The sequence below is a fragment of the Athalia rosae genome, chromosome 1 (assembly GCF_917208135.1).
Source record: "Athalia rosae chromosome 1, iyAthRosa1.1, whole genome shotgun sequence".
In the NCBI taxonomy this organism is placed as follows: domain Eukaryota; kingdom Metazoa; phylum Arthropoda; class Insecta; order Hymenoptera; family Athaliidae; genus Athalia; species Athalia rosae.
This window is the reverse complement of record NC_064026.1, coordinates 1,605,319-1,624,818: the sequence shown is the minus strand read 5'-3', so window position 1 is coordinate 1,624,818 and position 19,500 is coordinate 1,605,319. Positions and strand designations below refer to the sequence as shown.

General features: G+C 48.9%; 2 protein-coding genes across 5 annotated transcripts in view; both read left to right on the top strand.

Annotated features, from left to right (window-relative positions):
• LOC105693444 (nucleolysin TIAR) overlaps positions 1-19,500 on the top strand; it is a 360,079-nt gene that overhangs the window by 12,240 nt on the left and 328,339 nt on the right. The window lies entirely within an intron of this gene.
• On the top strand, positions 12,032-19,008 carry LOC105693318 (hornerin-like). Of its 2 annotated transcripts, none has more exons than XM_048653473.1 (2): positions 12,032-12,539; positions 14,912-19,008. In XM_048653473.1, the coding sequence occupies exons 1-2, from the start codon at positions 12,525-12,527 to the stop codon at positions 18,278-18,280; spliced, it is 3,384 nt and encodes a 1,127-aa protein (XP_048509430.1). In that variant the 5' UTR covers positions 12,032-12,524; the 3' UTR covers positions 18,281-19,008. The 2 variants fall into 2 exon arrangements, with proteins under 2 accessions (XP_048509430.1, XP_048509456.1); XM_048653499.1 differs by having other exon boundaries at positions 14,388-19,008.

Genomic DNA, 19,500 nt, shown 5'->3' with positions numbered 1-19,500 from the left:
TAAAAATAACGTGAATACTTCTAGACAAGTTCCTACGAGGTAAGGAAACGTAGGGGAACGGGGTAGCTCCGGGAACTGGAGATAGGAGAAAATTGGTGGAAAATAAAATAAGGGAGGTCGTAAGTGGCGAACCTCGAACGTGCGCAGCAACAGCTATTATTTAGAAATTTCCTGCTGAAAAAGACGTCGCTAAATCGAAAATTCATAATACGGAATACGAGGACGGACGCGGTCGTGGGGGAGGGATGATGAAAAATTTCCAAATTCTCCAACTCTTTCGGGTAAAAAAGTATTTCGAAAATTCCCACCCCACGTCCCGTCGGACGGTGAAAATAAACGGTGTTTCTCGACCCGTCGAGCAGGATCGGATACTCGTTGAAGTAATCTTCCGGGCGATAACTAAAAAATTTCACTGATTAAATCGCGAGGGATTTCATCCACCCCTGATACGCGAGCGGGAGTGACGTTCCGGTTACATTCTTCTTCCCTTTTTTTTTTTTCTCCTTTTCTCCTCTCCCGTATAAAACAGCGTAGAGTTTTACCGGCGCGAATCTGTAGCCCAGGGTGAGTGGGTTCTATTGGGTTACGTTTTCTCGTATTTCGTTGTACATCTGCTGCAAGTTGGGTTGCAGATGGTAGATATATATTACATACAGGTATGTACGTGTAAAATATATATGTGCTTACATACCTTGCCTACCGGGGCAAGGTTGAAAGGCAGGTTGGAAAATACGAGAACTTGAAGGTGAGTTTGGATGCCCCGGGTCGGGGGGTTAGGGGAGCTGCCGTCGGTTGGGACAAGATAGGGCGAGATGGGTGAACTTTTCAAGTCTGTCACTGCAGCAAGATTTCCTTTGCAATCTTCGGAGGAATCTTCGGTATCCAGACGAGTAGATCTTCCTCTTCGTCTTCGTCTTCGTCTTCGTCCGATTCGTCCTTAGCTTTTATTTCATTTTATTTTATTTCCTCCCTTCGTCACTCCGCAACCGTCGCTTTAGCAATTGTTGTTTCTCCTCCTCTCCGACATTTTTTTTACTCCCCGTCATCGATTCCCATCCATCGTCCCTCTTATTCCAGAACTAGACGAGACGCGAGTCGTTTTCTCGCGTCTATTTTCCGCCGATCGACCTTGTCGGGACGACTGCAAGCGTCGCAAGTTCATCCGCGCCGTTTACGGTATACGTGGTAGAGGTACGAAGCCGACGTGAAAAATACACGTGCATATTTCCCATTTCGCGTTGGGGATGAATTAAGTAAGCGTGATGAATCTCCCGTACCGGAAGGCGTCCGTCTCTCGGTTCTTAAGTCTCGCATACCGCGAACCGGTTCCCCGTGGAAATCTCTTACTTATTCAAGCTCCCCGGTGCAATTAAAATATAATACAGATACGTCTGGAGACGACGACGACGACGCCGGCGATGTTACTGCAGGTAGAAAGAGAGCCGGTGCATCGGGCGCCGCGGAGGTATTTCCTCTGTAATCTCTTGTACCCAACCGACCTATGTCGCTTCACTTTCTCCCGCGTTCAACCCGAGAAAGAACAGGAATATCTCATCGGTCCTCAAACTTTCCAACTCGTATCAACGGCTCTCCGGCTCACGAGTTGCACAGCGATACTTATAGCTGTGTACACATAAATCCGCCGCGTGCATATTTTGCGTCTACAATACCGCCGGGATTCACAAAAGAATCGTTTCTCCGCATTAGGCGCTCTCACGGATTATTAAAATAAGTACACAACTGTTTTTCGCGATATTCTTCGCCCCGGAGACTGGAAAAGGAGAAAAAGCGAGTTCGGTGAAGCTTTTGTTTTTTCATTCCTCTCGTCGACGGGGTTTGGACGATGTTACCGAAATTGTTGTTTTTTTTTTTTTTTTTTCCACCAACACCAGCAGCAGCAGCAGCATCTGGCTGGTCACCGATGATCGTTCGGTGGCTATGGAATTCACCGAACATTTGGGCCAGGTCATATGTGTGCCGGCAAGGGCCTCGGGCAGTGTGTCAGAAACCTCTCACGGGGTCTCCCTCGCGGCTCGCTAATAAGAAAGTGGTCCACCGGCTAGGAAGTAACAGCGATGATCAAGGCTACCCGGTAAAAACGAGAAAAGGAACCGAATAAAAATCGACCAAACGAAACGAATGAATAACCATCGAATACGGATAATGACGACGGTGTACGAAAGAAAAAAATCAAACGCGATGACCAGGTGACGCGAGCAGAGATCAGCTCTCGATATTTCCAAGTTGTGTACACTCTACCCACATCGGGACATTCCTCCGTCTGCCCACACGCGAGACGGAACGATATTATTTTTCTCTTTTTCTTCTTTCCGCGCTCGTTCGGCAACCGAGAGACGTTGAACGAAGAAATAGATTACGCCTTCGCATCGCAACGACGAACAACGATGTGTAATTTCGTGACTTTTATTTTTTTTTTTCTTCTCCTTCGAAACTCGACACCCTAAATCGCACGAAGTTCGGAGAAGGAGAGAAACGCGCTTTGAACGGGGGATGATGTTGAAGGGTGGGGGGAATGGCCCGCTCGCGATTACAAATTGTAATGCGGAGACTCCCGGTCTGAATATGCATATACGCGTAACTGGCTTGTGTGTATATATTTTACGAAGATACACACGCATATATCTCCGCGTAGATATTATACGTCACCGGTTCGTTCTATATACGGGGGGGTTTACGGTACGGTGGGGCTGCTCACCTGGAATTTATTGCGTACGCCTCCGCACGTAGGGTAGGCCTCGTCGGGGTGCAACGAGGGCGATCTCGACCAGATACGTCACGACGGGATTGATCGATTGGCGGAAACCGTCCGACTCGATGGGGGGGGGGGTAGGTCACCCCGTGCGACCGACTCGTCCTCGAGTTTCGTCATCGCGCGTATACTACACGTATATGTTCGTACGTACCTTTATCGATGTACGCGATTCGTGCGTCGAAAGTTTTCCCGGCCATTTTCTAGAATATCTTCGCCAGACGCGCGGTGAGGGAAATCTTCTTAACTTTGAGCTCATTTTCCGCCTCATCTCCCGAGAAAAGACGAAGACGACGCGACGACTTACTCAGCAGTAACGACGCATAAAACGAGTTCCGATAGAAAGTGCAACTTACGTTTCGTCTTGTCTTGTCAGCGATACGTGCGCGGCGCTAACTCGGATGCGCGAGTACAACGTACGTTATACGTACGTACGCGATCCTCGGAAGTTCAAGCTACAAGGTCGCTTTCTCACTTCGTTCAAACTTGGACGAAGTTGTTGCAACCTATTGCGAAACTGAATAAAATCTAACGCCTTCGAAACTTCCATATTGCACTGGTCGCGTAGTGGGGAAACGTGGACAAAAAAAATTGATGGAAAAATTTTAATTCCGTCCGCCGCGAAAGTTTCCACGGTTGTTACCTGGTGAACCGCTCTTTTTTTACAGATGTGAAAAAACGGACGGGGATGAAAAAAAAAAAAAAAAGAAAAGGGAATAAATAAAATGGAGTACAGAGTCGTGGTATCGGGAATCCGTATAGGACTGTCTTTTGACGATCCCTTTCGTTGTACGTACGTGTGAGTCGAAACCCCTTGAAGATTCATCCCCGGGAACACCCTCGGTTACCGGCTCACCGAGTCGTATTTCCTCGTCGTATCTGGCGTTTGGTTGACCAGAATCGGAGGTAGCCGTGCGCGTTGCAGGGTCAGAGCGATATATCAAGCGCGGGATATATCTCGGGTATAGCGGGGGGGTGGCAGGCGGGAGCGTCGCAAGCACACCGCAACCATCGGCTATACGGCCACTTTGACACGCGACTTGTAAATTTACCACCTATCCACCTACCTAGGAGAGCGGGAGGCAGGGCGGCGTGAGGCGGAGGCGAAGGGGATCTGAAAACTGGGAAACGGGAAAACGGAAAACGGGGACAAGGGTCGAGGGAAAGGGTGTGAGGTAATCCCGCGGGATGGGACCACCGTACCGGGCACGCCGAGGAGGATCAACCACTCGATATCTCCGAGCACACGCGACGCATCGCCACCGAATCCGCTCTTCGTATATAATGTAACATATATGTATATACATCGGAGCTATACCTACGCGACGTAAGGTGCATCGCGTCTTTTGCGCATTAAACTGCGGTAGCTACTCGGATTTTATTTTTTGAAAAATTTTCCCACCTCGATGCCTCGTTACCCCGCGTACCCACCTCGCGGGGACCTCTCCGAAACGAATGACTTTGGCAAGGGGGGGGGGGGGGGGGGGGTGATAAATTTTTCATTTCTTTCAACATCGTTAACATCAAAGCGACCGACTTTCCGATGAAATCATACCGGGACTCATCAATAATTGATTGAACGAATGGAAGGAGACGGAGAAATGAAAACGCGTTTCCGTCTAGCGGCAGAAGCAGCGACATCGTCGTTCAATTCGAGCGTCTGTAACCAGTGAAGACTGAAAACGGTGCGGTGACCCGAAAGAAGAAGGAAGGAAGGAAAGAAAGAAGGAAGGACGGAAGGGGGGTGGAAAAGAGCGCTGTACCCGGGAGAGGTAAAGTAAAGTAAAGGAAAGGAAGGGAAAGGAATGGAAAGGAAAAGAAGGGAAAGGAAAGGAAAGGAAAGGAAAGGAGGACGAGCTGTGTGCGGTAACTCGGTGCGGTCTGGTTTCCGTAACGTATGCTATCACCTAGCCGGTGTAGTGGGACACATCGCTGTCTCGGTTCTTGAGATATATACGAGGGGCGACCCTCTACGACGCGTCCCGATATCGACTCCCGTCCGCAACGACCAATCCGGCATCCCGGGAACACCCGCGCGCAATAAAATCCAAAGAAAAATCTATTACGGCGTAAAAAAAACACCCACCCCCCCCGAGACTCGACACGCGATCTCGTCACCCGCCGGATCGCCGTTCGCCGTGTACGTTATTTATTTATTAATTTCTTGTTTTCCCGATTACAAATATTTCCCCCTTCGATTATTTCGCGTATAATCGAGCGCGCCGATGAAAGTTCCCCCCACTTTTTTGCCCCGCTTTATTTTTCTGCCGCATTAGCCGGCCGAGTCGAGTAGGAAAATTGAATCACTTTATGTTAATCCTCGGTACGCATGTAACTCCGGCAGCCGGCGGAGCGTGCGGTTCGTACGGGTTAATTATCCGCTTTAAAGGTGACCACCGTTCGCGGACGTAGGCCAAGGTCACGATCACCTCGAGCGTGTAAGAGGGTCACGACGCCGAGGGAAGCCGACGACGCTTACCTACCCACCTATACAGAATTCGAACTCTCCCGCCTTCCTTCCTTCCTACTTCGTCACCGCCCTCGTATTCGTAAAGTTCCGGATGAAACTACCGGCCAAACTCGATCTCCCACGCTCCGCGGACATTTCTAGGCGCTCGGGCTCCGTATGAAACGAGCAAACGAGCGCCCCGATGCTCGGGAGAAAGTGGCCTCGAAGAAGAAGCCTTCGCTAAGGAATCCATGTTAATGATCGGCTCACGAACGGGCCGCATACTTCCTCCGAATAATTACACGGGCTGACCGCAGCAGCTTGAGAATCATCAACGCAGACGTTGTAATATGGTTTACATCGAGCCGGCCTCTTATATTCGAGAGGCAGCTTTTGACGGAGAGAGTGAGCGCGGTTGAGTTCGGGTTATCGGAAAGATTTCGACCGAGGTGGTCTCGCGGGATATGGAGAATAGGAGAGGCGACGACGAAGAAAAGAGTGCGGCTCCGCTCAGCGAGATCCCGGGGGTCAATCACCGCCGAATTATAAACGATCGCGAGGAGGTCAGAGCCAAGCACCTGCCCGCATTCCAGGTTATTCGAACGAACCAACTGGCTAATTATTATTGCCTGCTGGACGTCGCCGACCCCTGAACTCCCGAAAAGAAAACATCGAAAGCGACCTCGAAAGATCAGAGCCGGCGGTCACGGGATGGATCTTCGCGTCGTCGTACCGTCGTCGCCAAGGATATCGAGTGTCGACGACGACCACCGGTCGAAGCGATAACTTTAATTAGCAATGAGGTGTAAATTGCGTAACGCAACGGGTATTCGTTTCCTCGCGAGGATTCAAGCGACTTCGAAGATTCTCTCAACGCCCGTAGAATCGAAGACGATCGCGTTTCCGTACCTTTTTTTTTTTTTTTTTTTTTCTTCATCGCAGGTGCAATAAAATAATTCCATCGATTGCGGACGCACGGAATTATTTTTTGGCGTCCATTTTTCGGCAGCGCAGAGTTTACGACGAATTTAAAATTGGGGTAAAAATTGTTCGGTAGATGTTATTATTTTTAGCTCGAATCAGGGTGCGGTATAGATAAAATCCGGCTTGGGGAGATCACGTAATTCTTGGCCCGGCTCGGGGTTGGTATTTCTTTATTTTTATATTTATTTTTCCAGCTTCTTGATTCGTCTTTTCTTTTCTCTTTTTCTTTCTTTTTTTTTCCTTTTCATTACGTTCGAATTTCTTTTTTCATTTTATTTTTTGTCAAGTTTCGCGTTGTGTTTCACGATTTATCTCACCGAGATTAGATTTACTGCGATGCGCAACTACCGGATAGTTTGGCTGGCCACGCCGAGCTCTGCCAAAGGTCAATTACTTCAAAGTTCGTTAGGGGAACGAATCAAGCCACGGTGAGGCAAGGAAATCGAAGAATAAGAAGAATTTTTTGTCCGTTTCTACGTTTCTTCGGGCTCGTCCGCTATCCGCAGACGTGTCGGTGTTGTTTTTTTTTTTTTTTTCTCCCTTTATTTTTTTTTACGATTTTCCCCACCTACGACGTATAGGTATACCTGTCCAAAAATTTTTTCCTTCAGTTTCCTCATATATACGAACGCACATAATACGGTATATAGAGGTACACGCACGTCAGGCCCGAGGGTAAATCGACTTTGAGATGAATTTTCGACGTACTTTCGAGCGTGTAATTGCCAATTGCGCGGTCGTTTCACGCGCTATATCGTACGTTACTTTATTTGTAATAGCCGTGCGCCATTGAAAATAAAAACACATCTTAGGATCGACGAATCACGCAAAGTTTTTCACTTCCGTGATCGCTCAATTGCGCCGAACGAGGCACGCATTTTAGCTGGCTAGTCGCGCGTGGGCAGATGGGTAATGAGAGAAAAAATTAAAAAACTAGAGAGAGAGAGAGAAAAAAAGAAAATAACAAATGAATAAATAATTCTCGCGTTACCGCCCTTGCGTAACGGAAACGCTTAAAACAATAGCGTGTTCAGTTTACACGGTTGAGAATTATTACACTTCGTGCGGAGCCGCGGAGATGTAAAAAAAATCGAGTGGGAGAAGGATAGATGATGAGAAGAAAATATTTCAGAATCACGTGAAATTGTAGGTTTTTATTTAACGTCTTCCGTACGGTTAATTCATCGTATAACACGTAATCTGTAATGTAACGCTACGACGACGCGATGTTATTTTGTGTACATGTAACGTAACGTGAAACTCTGCTACAAAATTTAAACCCCAAACTTTTCAGCGTGTTACGGTGCATCTGTGTACGTAATTAATTAAATTTTTCATTCCACTCACAATCCAGGTATTAGCATATGATGAATAAATTTCAAAGAGAACGTAACGCGAAGCATTGTCAAGTGTTGATATACGTAAGAAGAGAAAAAGAATTGAAAAAAAAAAAAAAGATTCGAAAAAAATTTAAAACGTCGCTATAATCCGGACGTCACTCTCTTTATTGGTCTTAATTTTTCATTCTCTGTTCCGCGGGCACGACGCGCTACGAATATTTATTTGCCGATGATTTTATCCGTACCTTCCATCGCGATCGAGTGTGCGATGCATTATTTGCAGTATATATTCTCTGGTCACCGCGATTATCGATTGGATAAATTGGGTTAAGTCGTTTTGCAGGTGATTCCGTCGTATGTTTTCAACATGGACGAGCATCGGGTAGACGAATGCGTTGAACGTGTATGACCGGAGGTTGAAAATGTATCGTCGGATATTCCAGGCGAATTTTTTGGGTCAAGTTCAACGCGAATTGACGGGAGTCGAGTCATAGTTGACGTCGACGATCGAATTGCTTTCATGAGTTCAGTGCTTAAATTGGTATAGCTAATCTTATTTTCGCGTAGACTGCCGAGCGGCAGGGTGGGTAGCGGTGGTCCGGCAGCTGCGGAGGTCGGGGGCGGTTCTACTGTAAAACATTTTCACTGAATATACAAAATGTTATAAGAGCCTCGCAAAGTTTGCTCACCCCGCGTAGTAGGTGGAGGTTAAAAAGTTAATTTAAAGAGAGTTAATTCAATGAAAATGCATCTAAGTACTTTCCTACTCCGGAGTCTCGCGTTTTCGCCTCTTTTTTATTTGTTTTTTTTTTGCTCCTTCTCCTTGTTTTCAAATCTTTTTAAAGGGCAATTGTAAGCCACAAAGAGTTGTTGTTGCATTGTGCACCGCTACTATATAATACAATTCGTTTGAACTTATACTGCATTTGGTTGGCACGAGTGTGCAACGAATTTTTTAGAAATAAAATTTCAGACTCAAAAACTCTTGCGCCGTATATAAGTGTGTGCGTGTGTGTGTATTTTATTCGCGTACAGCACCGTACGATATCGAAAAAAAGTCTGAGGAGCGGCGTCGGGGCGCGTTTAAAAATAAATTTATACAAAAAAGACTTCCCCTCGAGGGATTGCGGGGCGGCCAAAGTATATTGGCGAGTGGTCCCGCCGTACAGCCAAGTATAAAACGGAATATTGATGTTTTTTAATGGGCCGTTGATTACCGGGTGCGCGCAGCTTCGGAAAATGGACGATATCCGCGATCGCGAGCGAGCAAAAAATGGAGAAACGACTCGGTCCGGGGGACTTGATCGAGATCCGATTGAGACGAAAAAATACTCGACGTTTCCTCGCGACGACGAAGTTCACCTCCGCATCACGATACCCGTCTTTTCCACTCTCGCTCCACCTCCCTCTTTTTTTTTATTTTCTTTTTCTTTTTTCTTTTTTTTTTAATCTTCTTCGACTCACTCGCTGCAGGGGCTTCGGAGAACGTTATAAACGCGAGGAATAAAACGTAACGTAATCCCGCGTATTATAATCGGTTTTAAAATTTCTCAACCGAAGACCCAAATGTTCGTACTTCGGGCGTGAGTTTACGTGCAGGCACAACTCTCGATTTCGGGTACCTCGGGTGCCTTTCCTTTTCGTATCGCGGCACATCGCGGATCGTGTGATCGATGACTTCAGATCGTCCGTCTGATTTCGTAACGCGATTCAAACTTCCGGTTCAATTATTCATAAATCATCGAATATCCGGTCAGAGTTCAACGCAGGATGACGAAAGGGGGTGATCGAGTATCCGCGATGCTATTCCCGATGAAATTCTGACGTCATCTACTTTTCACCGTGTCGCACACCCGGACAGGGCCTGTATAACGTGAATCATTGAGTGTGTAAGCGGTGAAATCTTGAACTCGATACATCTTGATCCGCGTGCCTGCGACTCGTAATCCGAATTGCTAAAATTGCAAACGAGTGAATATATTCGTCATTGTATTCGTTTAATGAGATTTATTTCACGTTATGCCGATAATTAAACGGGTGAACAATGACGATACGCGTAGCTTTGCACAATTTGAATTCACCCGCTCCGCGTCGCGTCGACTTATTTTCCCATGTGTCTATTTTTGAATTCCGTATCGCCGGCGAATTCGCCACTTGATAATATCATTACCGAGTTGCTCACTCAATTTTGCGGCAATAACTCGACGCATCAGCGATCTCCTCTTAATTACAACGTTGATATTGCATCGCGGATGCGGTTCATAGTCAGAAGCGTAAAATTGACCCGCGCAACTGAATGCACGGAGGGCCTAGATACCCATTTCTGAAGATCTTCCGAAGCGTTTTCATTTATTTATTTATTCATATTCGTACGTCGCGGTAGCATCCATCGGCTAAACGCGCTGTATATACGAGCTGAATACTTTTAAATCCGGTGATAGTAAATCTGCTCACGACCCAGTAAAGCCGTTCGTCGGCTGATGATGTCTTTTCGGCTTGAATTTCTCCAGAAAATTTTCCTCCGCCGTCAAATTGCCGAATTAAACTCGGCTACCTCGGTTATCCCATGACTATATCGAGCGTTTGAAACGAAGATGTTTTATTTATTTATTTTTTTTGTTTCTCCTAATTCTTTTATCAAGCCACAGTTAGCTCCTCGAAATTTGTCGCGGGAGGGGGGTGTATACGAATCGTCGAACATTGTGGCGGGAATCTCGACTATTTTCGTTGTTGCTGCCGTTATGATTATTATTATTATTGTTATTATTGTTTTGTTTTTTTTACGAAATTCGCCTTCGCCGCTCTCTGTAGGTCGGCATAATTCTATAAGTGGACGCGGTGTTGCGTGCCCACGCACCGTTCCCCTAGCTCTTGATAATCCCTCGTAAAAGGAGCTAAGGTAACTTTTCGTAACTTTGGTAGGCGGTATTCGGTAATAAACGAACTATAGCGTAGCAGCAGCCCGAGGAGGAGCATTAGCCAACACTCGACTGCCAAAGACAATGCAACGGTGAGAATAACTCCACGCTATCCGCTATCTCAACATCGAATATCGTAATTTATTGTTCCGATAAGACGATCGCGCGTTGAAAAGGATCATAATTTTTCGGCAATTTCTGTGGGAAACAATTTTCGGTGATATCGATGCAAAAACCGGAAATCGATCGTTCTCACCGATTGATCGTTGACGTTGTCAGGTGAGCGTCGCACGTCGTCGTCGTCGTCGTTTTGAAACGGCCAATTGTGCGAACGCACGAGACGAAGGAACGCTTTAGGTCTGAACTAACAATAAGTAAGCTCCGGGGGTTGAGGTGGGTTTATTTTAGAATGGAATTAAGCTAAATAATTCATGGCCAGTTCGCGGTGGAAAGTCCGCCGTAAGTAGCGGTAGCAATGGCAATAGCTGACTGCGCTACGGAAAGCAATTGAGTGAAACTTTTGTATTGTCTGAACGTACAACGGATCCAAAGAACGAACGATTTGGAATGGCGCAACTTTTCCTATTTTCCTCAGAGCTACGTAGCCGTGCCCTATTTTTCCCCGTTGTTCATCTCAACCTCTCGCATAATTAGCCCGATTATCGAACATCCGGTTTCTCTTTCTACTCGTCGGCGTCTCGTATCGATCGCCCGTGTCCGTATTACCAACAAACTCACGTACTGAAAATTCACGTTAACGTAAACGGCTCTGCGGTTTTAACCGACCGAAGCGTCGCGCGAGTTTCGATACTCGCGTTACATGTGTACAGTTGTACGCACGGTAATAAGAGGACACGCTTCCGTGTGTGCGTATTTAAAACAACAGTTTATATAAAACCCCCATAGCTTGTACAAGCGAATTTCTCCACGATTTTACTTTCAGCTTTTTATCACACCGCGTGCGGCACGAAACCACGCTCGACTCGTTTCTCACTGCATTACCAATTTCTTTAAAGGTGCGACATTCCTCACGGTACATCCTATGCGACGCGAGCGCGTAAACGCCGGCGTCTTCGTACGTACTTACGTTGTACGTAGTTCTGGATTTTTAACGGCGCGAGGAATTATAATTGTGACGAGAGAGCTGGTGCATCGCCGTGGCTGCAGGGCGCTTAAAGAGATGAAAAAAAAAAAAAAATAAATACAGAAAAATAATAAGGAGGAAGAAGGAGTAGCTCGGATGCAAAAAGTGTGAAAAGCAGAGGAAGTGTGAAACAATTGCAGCTAGGCGAGGCGACGACGGGCCAAATGGGCTTCGCGGCATAGGTGCCAAGTGGGAAACGTGGTGAAGAGCAAGAGCAAGGAGCCCCGCACGTTGGACGAGCTCGTAGATTTTACTCGGTAGGCCGGTTTCGATGACTGGTGCCGCGCATCTTCAGATTCGAGCTGCCTCGCGTACCCTACTTTCTCTACAAACAGAATTTAAAACCCATGTACGAGGTGCCCTCTCTCTCTCTCCCTGGCGTCCCTCTCTCTCCCTCTCTCTCTCTCTCTCTCTCTCGGAGTTCTCCGGCCCTCTCCCTCCTCTACTTTCCTCTTTGGAGCAAAGGAGAGCTCGTGCCTCCGGAGGGGACGAAGGAAGGCCCCGGAGGACCTCTCGGAGTCTATATAACCGGGGCCCGTGCATGGGGCAGAGCATTTTTTAAGTAAACTTTTGAAAGACGAGATCGCTACGGCGCCGATCTTACCGCCAAATGGGTAAAACGGGGTGCGAGGAAACAGAGAAGATTTACGTTTAACGCGAGGAGGTGATTATCGCGGCTAATCGCCCGTGCGAAATCTCTGTGAACGAAATAATAGTAATAATAAAAATTGAAGATATTTCGCAAAAAAAAAAAAATAAAAATAATCAATAACGGAGTCGAGTAACAAGCAACGCAAGAAAAAAAGAAAAAAAAAAGGAAAAATTAAACCAGTGCTCGTTACACCGACTGCTATATACATTCGCTTTAACAAGTGTTTTAATATTGTGGTAAGAGTTTTAGAGTGCGTGACGGCCAGCCATGGCTAAATTCAAGGTAAGTGAACGCGTGTGCAGTAAGTCCAGGATCGAAAAACCCCGAGCCCCAATTGGAATTATCCTAATTAATTGAATCGAACGGGAGAGATTCATAGATCGGCGCAAGTGTCGGATACACAGAGATAGATACCGTAACTGGAAAATCGACGATCGGACGTAGCGGACTCCCGCGTAGGTATATCTATAGGGTTACGGTTACGCTTCGCCTTCTGCGGAAATGAACGTAGTCGCTGGGGGTAGAGCATGAATTTTTTTAAAAGCCAATCAACTTTTATCGAATTACCGTCTAACACGCGACGCAGAGACTTACTCGAAAAGGAAGTATCGATCGACCGCGTTGCGAAATTATTACTCGTCGAACCCACGAAGTACGACGTCAAAGATGACGTTGACAATGACGTTAAAATACGAATAATTGAATAATGAGGACAATTAAAAATAAAGGAGATGCCAAGGAAACGGAAACTTATAGTCCTTCGGAACAACGTGTGCGAATTTCGCAATCGCTGCTCAATCGGTCATTCGGTTCGTCGGGTCCTGTTCGACTCGTGATCCAGCCGACACCTTGGCTGAAAAGTAGCTGAACCGTCGAAGGAGGTCGGGTGCTCGAGCGCGATGAAATTTCGTCCGTAATAAAATAATTGAAACGCTTCTTTGACAACGAATCGAATTCGAACAAAGTCGAGATTCGCCGGTATCGGCGACGGTACGTACGGAAAACTAGGTCTCGTATTTCTAGGTAGGTTTTAACAACCGACTTCGCTACGTGCTTTCGTACGGTGCGGTATACATAGCGAAACACTTGAATAAGACGTTTTCCACGGTGAATTTATTCTCTTGCGAAAAATTATTAACGATGACCGCGCGTGCAGCTGAGCGCACCGCACACGGGCTCACCACCGAAGGGGTCGACGTATGGAACAGCGGCTGTAGCGGCTCGAGCTCGGGCGCGCATTAATTACAATAATCATACTAATTACGAACGAGGAGCGATAGTTGTGGACAGATTAAGCTGCACCTAATTGTCGGTTACGTCCTTATCGGAAAAACGCGTCGCGTTTCTTTTTAACACCGTCGTTGTTCCTGTAATTTCTGACAAAGCTCCTAACGGGGATATAATAAATACGATATTACCGCGAGGGGTTAAAAGCCACCCCCACCCCCTCCCCCCTCCCCCCTTCGACCCGCAATCATGGGAGCACCCGCACGTACTTGTGCACGCGTAACTGTACAGTACGTTCCTTAACATTATCCCCGTGTATCGGGTACGAGGAGGACCCGCGGCGCGAACCTAAACAGCTGCTGGCGGATCGCGAGGAGTCACGCGACTCGGACGGGCTCCCGTATTATCGGACAAAATTATTGGTCGTTTACCCGAGACTCGAGAGTCCTCGCTTATACACCCTACCGATATCCCCGAGTAGCGCGGAAGCTTTTCAAGGAGCGTAAATGGGCGCCCGGGCGAAAGTGACGAGAGAATTGGGTTGGGCGTCAATTATCTCGAAAGTATAACGTTGAGACGCGTCGGTGCCACCGCCGCGCGCGATTCCCCGCTACCGATAAAAGGAGACGGGTTTAACCACCCGCGACTTATCGAGCTGCGTGTCTCGCGACGGATGAATACTTCGGAGGTGTCCGAAAATCCAGAAGCCACGTGTCAAAATATCGTTCGACCGCGGGCTCCCGGGCACCGTCGGAGGGAGACCAGTATTACCGGTATCCAGCTCGCACTAGATCCATTCCCATTATCTGGCGCATGGGAAATTAGTATTTTTTAAAACACACACACACCTCTTTTTCCATCCCATTTATATTTATCCGGCGTTTACGATATACTTCTTCACAGTTGATCCCCGGTCACGACTTCCATCCAGACAAAGAGGGAGAGACGGAAGAGAGGTGGTGAAAAGAGATGCGGGGAGAGAAGAAGGGAGATACACGTTGGGAGAAAGTAGCTATAGTTCATTGCGTTATAGCTAGTTAGCCTTGCATCGCGGCCGTTGTCCTACTTACCTCAGTCACCGGTCTCCTGAACAGCGTGAGCAGCGGGTATATGACCGCGCGAGAATGAGCGCGTACGACGTCTCGAGATGAGCTCCGGCGACGCTCGACCTTGGCAGTTACCGCGTCCGGAAGGAGACCGAATTGAATATATCTAATTACCTCTACGCACCAGAATTCGTCTGGACATATTTCGCGGTGAAATTCGCCGGGGCGACGATAACGGGGACCCGCATGTAGTTCGCCGACGCGTCGCGCTATCTTAAAACTGAGCGGAAGTTCGCTACCTCCTTCCTGATTCCCTCCCCTTCTCCGACGCCGCTATCAACCTCGCGTTACTCTGTACACCTCGTTATTTCTACTTTTCAGATGGCGGCTGCATTTCTCTGTCTGCTACTGGCGTTGCTTCAAGCAACCGAAATTCACGCGGTAGTGAACAAAGGATCGGCGTCCTCGGGTCCGTCCAAAGACGGACCGTCCGAAACGGACGCGAACGACAGGATCAGCAACTCTTACGGTCCTCCGAGACCGAACGACGTCTACGGACCTCCCGATGGTCCTCCGAGATTCCACGGACCAGCGCCCGCTTACGGACCTCCGCCACCCCCTCCTCCCAGGAAACCGAAGCCTCACTACGGCCCGCCAAAACCTCAGTACGGACCTCCGAAACCGCAGTACGGCCCACCGAAGCCGCAATATGGTCCGCCGAAGCAGCAATACGGACCCCCGATTTACGAGGGACCGCCACCCCCTCCGACTGGGCAGAAGTACGGACCTCCTCTCAAGATAAGAAACCAATACGGACCCCCGAAGAACGGTCACGGACCCCCGATCCCGATTTCCATTGAAACTTACGGTCCGCCGAACAAAGAACCTTCTCTTCCATTCCACTCGGGCTCTCCTCAAGACAATTACGGACCACCACCCCCTCCCCCGCTGATACAACATGCGCAGATTCAAATCCGGCCCGTCCAACAAGAATACGGCGCGCCACTCGAGATTCCCTCCCCGCCACCCGGTGTTCCGGCACCACCGACACCCCCCGATATCAAGTATGACGGATGGCAGCCGATCGCCGGACACGTAGGCACTCCTCCCGACGGCGGACATTCCGGATACTCGTTGTCGTCTTCGTCGTCGTCCTCCTCCTCGTTGTCCTCTTCTTCCTCCTATTCTTCGTCGCACTCTTCTTCGAGCTCTCTGGACATCGGTGGAGGTGACGGATTCCACTCGGAGGCTCTTGTCGGCGCCCGATATCCGATAGGCAACGTACCCAGCGATTCTTACGGCACCCCCATTCACAGCGCCGAAGCTCAAGACCTGAAATCGTCGGTGCAACAGTCGTCCGCGTTGGCTGACAGTCACGGACTTCCACCTCCCGCACTTCCGACTTACGAGGAGCACTCGAACTCCGACGGTTACTCGGGAGGAATAGCCGTCAGCGGCCACGCGACGTCCAGTCAGTTGGATCAGTACCATCAACATCTGGAGCAGGAACAACAACAACAACTGCAACAACCGCAACAACAGTACGGGATCCCGGGACTAACGAACGAACCCAGCGTACAGTACGGCAGTCCAGATCCCGAACCGATATCGATCATAAAAACTGTGGCCTTCGAGTTACTCCCGGCTAACGGAGGTCACCAGGAATCATCGGGGTCTTCGTTCGGCTCCGGCAGTTCCTCGGATTCCTTTTCGATAAACGGAGGCGGGATTTCTTTACCACCTCCACCCCCGCCGTCGGACGGTTACGGACTCCCTCACGGATCCGCGGGAGGGAACAGTTTGGGGGCAGATTTTCAGAGTCTCTCAATTGGCGGCAGCAGCGGATTCGGCAGCGATTCCTCCTCGTCGTCCCACGGACTCCTTTCCGGCGGAGATTTGGTCCTCCCCCCACCACCGCCGTCCTCTCATCATCCGATCGATTCGTACGGTGCACCGCCACCTTCGTCGTACTCGCCGAACGGTCCGTACCCCTCGTCCCAAGGCATAAAAAACTCGGGATCGTTCCAGAGCAGCAGCTCCTCCTCCTTCGGATCGAGCTTCCACAAACAACAACATTCCAGCGGACATCATCGTCACGTTCACAGAGGCCATGGTCCATCCTTCAGACACGGACCTCCTCCACCACCACCGGGTGCATTCGTACCCCCGAGAAACAGGCCGCCGGTGAAATTCAGGAATCAGATTCCTCCCGGCGTTATTTCGGCACTCCGTCAATACGACGTTCCGCCACAGGGTGGCCACGGTAAACCCTTCAAAACTTACGGGGCACCGTCCGTTCACGGTGGTTCCTCGGGAGGACGACATCAGCAAACGATATCGTCGTCGAGTCACCAGTTTTCGTCGGGCGGTAGATTCTTCGGCGGCGGATCGTTCGGATCGAATTCCGCGTTCGCGGCACCGAACGTCAACTACGGAACACCTTTAAGTTTCACGGATTTCAACACACCGGCACCGATCGTCACCTACGGTGCGCCGAACTTCGGGGCTGACGCGAATTCATTCGTGTCGAATTCCGCAAGTTCTGGAAGCGGACTTTACAGTAGCCTCGGTGGAAACGCTTTGATGACCACTTACGGAACGCCGATCGTCCAACATCAACCTCACCACGACTGTACCGCTGGACTGCAGAAGACCAACCAGGTCTCCTTCGGTGGTTCGAGTTCCGAGTCTTCGTCGTCCGGCTTCACCAACAATTTCGCATCCTTCGGACACTCTTATGACGCCGGAAACTCGGGAGTTAATCTAAACGCGAACGTGGGAAACTTCTACGATACGCCGTCGGTGAACGTACTCACCCTCCAGAATCATCAGCAGCCGAATGGCGACCTGAAGGATAGCTACGGAAACCCTATCGGCGTCACCTACGGAACTCCCGACCAAGCTGTCGCGGCTCTGACCTCCAACGACATTCACATTTCATCCGGATCCGCTTCAACTTCCTCGTCTGCATCGTCGTCGTCGTCCTCCGGCAACTTTAACAACCAGTTCCAAGTGAACTCCGTCTCCTATCCTTCGGGAAATTACCTGAACGACGCGGTATCCGCGGAAGCTCTGACCGCCGCTCTGACGGCCCAAGGATTCGGGGAAGCAAAACACTCGGAGTCGATCGGAGTCGACGCCAGTCGTTACCTTCAGACTCACGAAGGTAGCGAGGCGCTCGCGTTGGCTCAGGGACTAACCGCGACCGGATCCGACGGTTTCCAGATTCAAGGTAGCAAGGGGATTTACTCCCTTCAAATTCAACCGGCCGACGGTGGTCTCGGCACCGAGAATTCCGACGGAAGTATACGTCACGAACAAGTCCTTTCGAACGGTCTGCTCCAGGATATTTTGGCGGCCATCGAACAACCCCAAAACGGTCGAGTCGAAATTCAGGGATCTCCTCAGATTCAGAATCTGGAAGAAATTTACGGCGATTTGGCGCACGCGGCAAGCGGAAATGTCTACAACGGTGAACAACGCGAGCAAACCCACGACATCAGCCTACTGGAGAACGTCGTTCAGCAAACGTTGAACAGCGAAGCTCAATCGGCTAACGGGGCTGCGGAAGCTGAGGAACACAACGAAGAAAAAAGCGGCATCGTGTCGGAGGACTCGGACGTGAGCGCGTCCGGAAAAGACGAGGTGGCGTTGTTCTTCAACAACAACTACGAGGATTCTAAAAAGGAAGGAAGATCACTGGAAACGTCCGAGTCGAAGTCTTCCAAGGGCGACGATCGGTCGGAGTAGATCGGAAGTTCGCGTCCCACTTTGCCATACGAGAAACGAAAGAACGGGAAAATCGATCCGAGCGATCGGGCGTTCGCTATCAGCGGGTAGTAAAAAACCGCACAATACTCTTTGAGGGGTGGGAGGAAATACTTCTTGCCCCCCGCGAAATTCTCACTAGCGGTAAGTTATAAATTATTTTTTAACCTGACTAACGAGCGTACCGTATAATCGCGAAGTAATTTGGAACTTGGAGATGCTGATTCGGACCGGTCCAAACCGAAGGGGAAGATATCGGAGACGTAAAAAAAGTCAGCGCTCGAGTTTCGAAGTTTTATATCACATCGCCTTCGACGGGGGTTCTTCGGGATTCGGTTTTCCCCCCCCCCACTGCACCCTTCACCGTATCTTTATTTAATAATACACGTCAACCAAACCACGCCACGCCATACCATCGTTCATTCCGATCGATTCATTTTTACCTATTACCCATTAATTTATTATTTTATATAAGCCATAGGAATTTCTTTTTCTTTTTCTTTTTTTTTTCTTTTCTTTTTTTTTTATTACATAACATTATATCCAATAAGCGATCGACGAATTTGGAAGACCCTCGGGTTTCGTTCTTCGTCATTTCTAGTTGGATACTAACGGCGGGTACGCGTGTATAGCTACTCGCCTCATTACGAATGTTAAACTACGTTTGTTCAACGATGTGTCGATGTACATATATATATTTTGTAAATAAATACACGGAGTCAGTTATTGCGCCCTGTCCGACACCTCTTTCTTTCAGATGAGATTCCTCGAATTTCGCCGCCGCTCTAGCGGTGAAAAATTCCAAAAATATGAATAACAACGTTCGCGCGACAGCGGGCTAGATTATTCCCTCACCGTCTAGCGGGGTTCCTCCCCCTAGCCACCTTCGGGGAGGGGGGGGGGGGTGGGGGTGGTAAGTGAGTAAGAAGCGAAGAGGAACAGCTCTCCGAGGAGCGGCGTTAAACGGGAAGAGAAAGGAAAAGAAGATAAAATACCGAGGGAATTAGGTCCTCGCTTCTAACGAGGATTACGATTATGTAAATGCGATGCTCTCGGAATTGCTCGCGGCTATCCTACGCCGGCATCTACGCGGCTACGGACGTCTCAAAGATGGCTCTGCGACGGTTTCGAGATAGCTGGTAAGATCGTTGTAATACGGCCACCACCGTCGGTCCATCCATATTCACGCGTCGCTCTCTCGA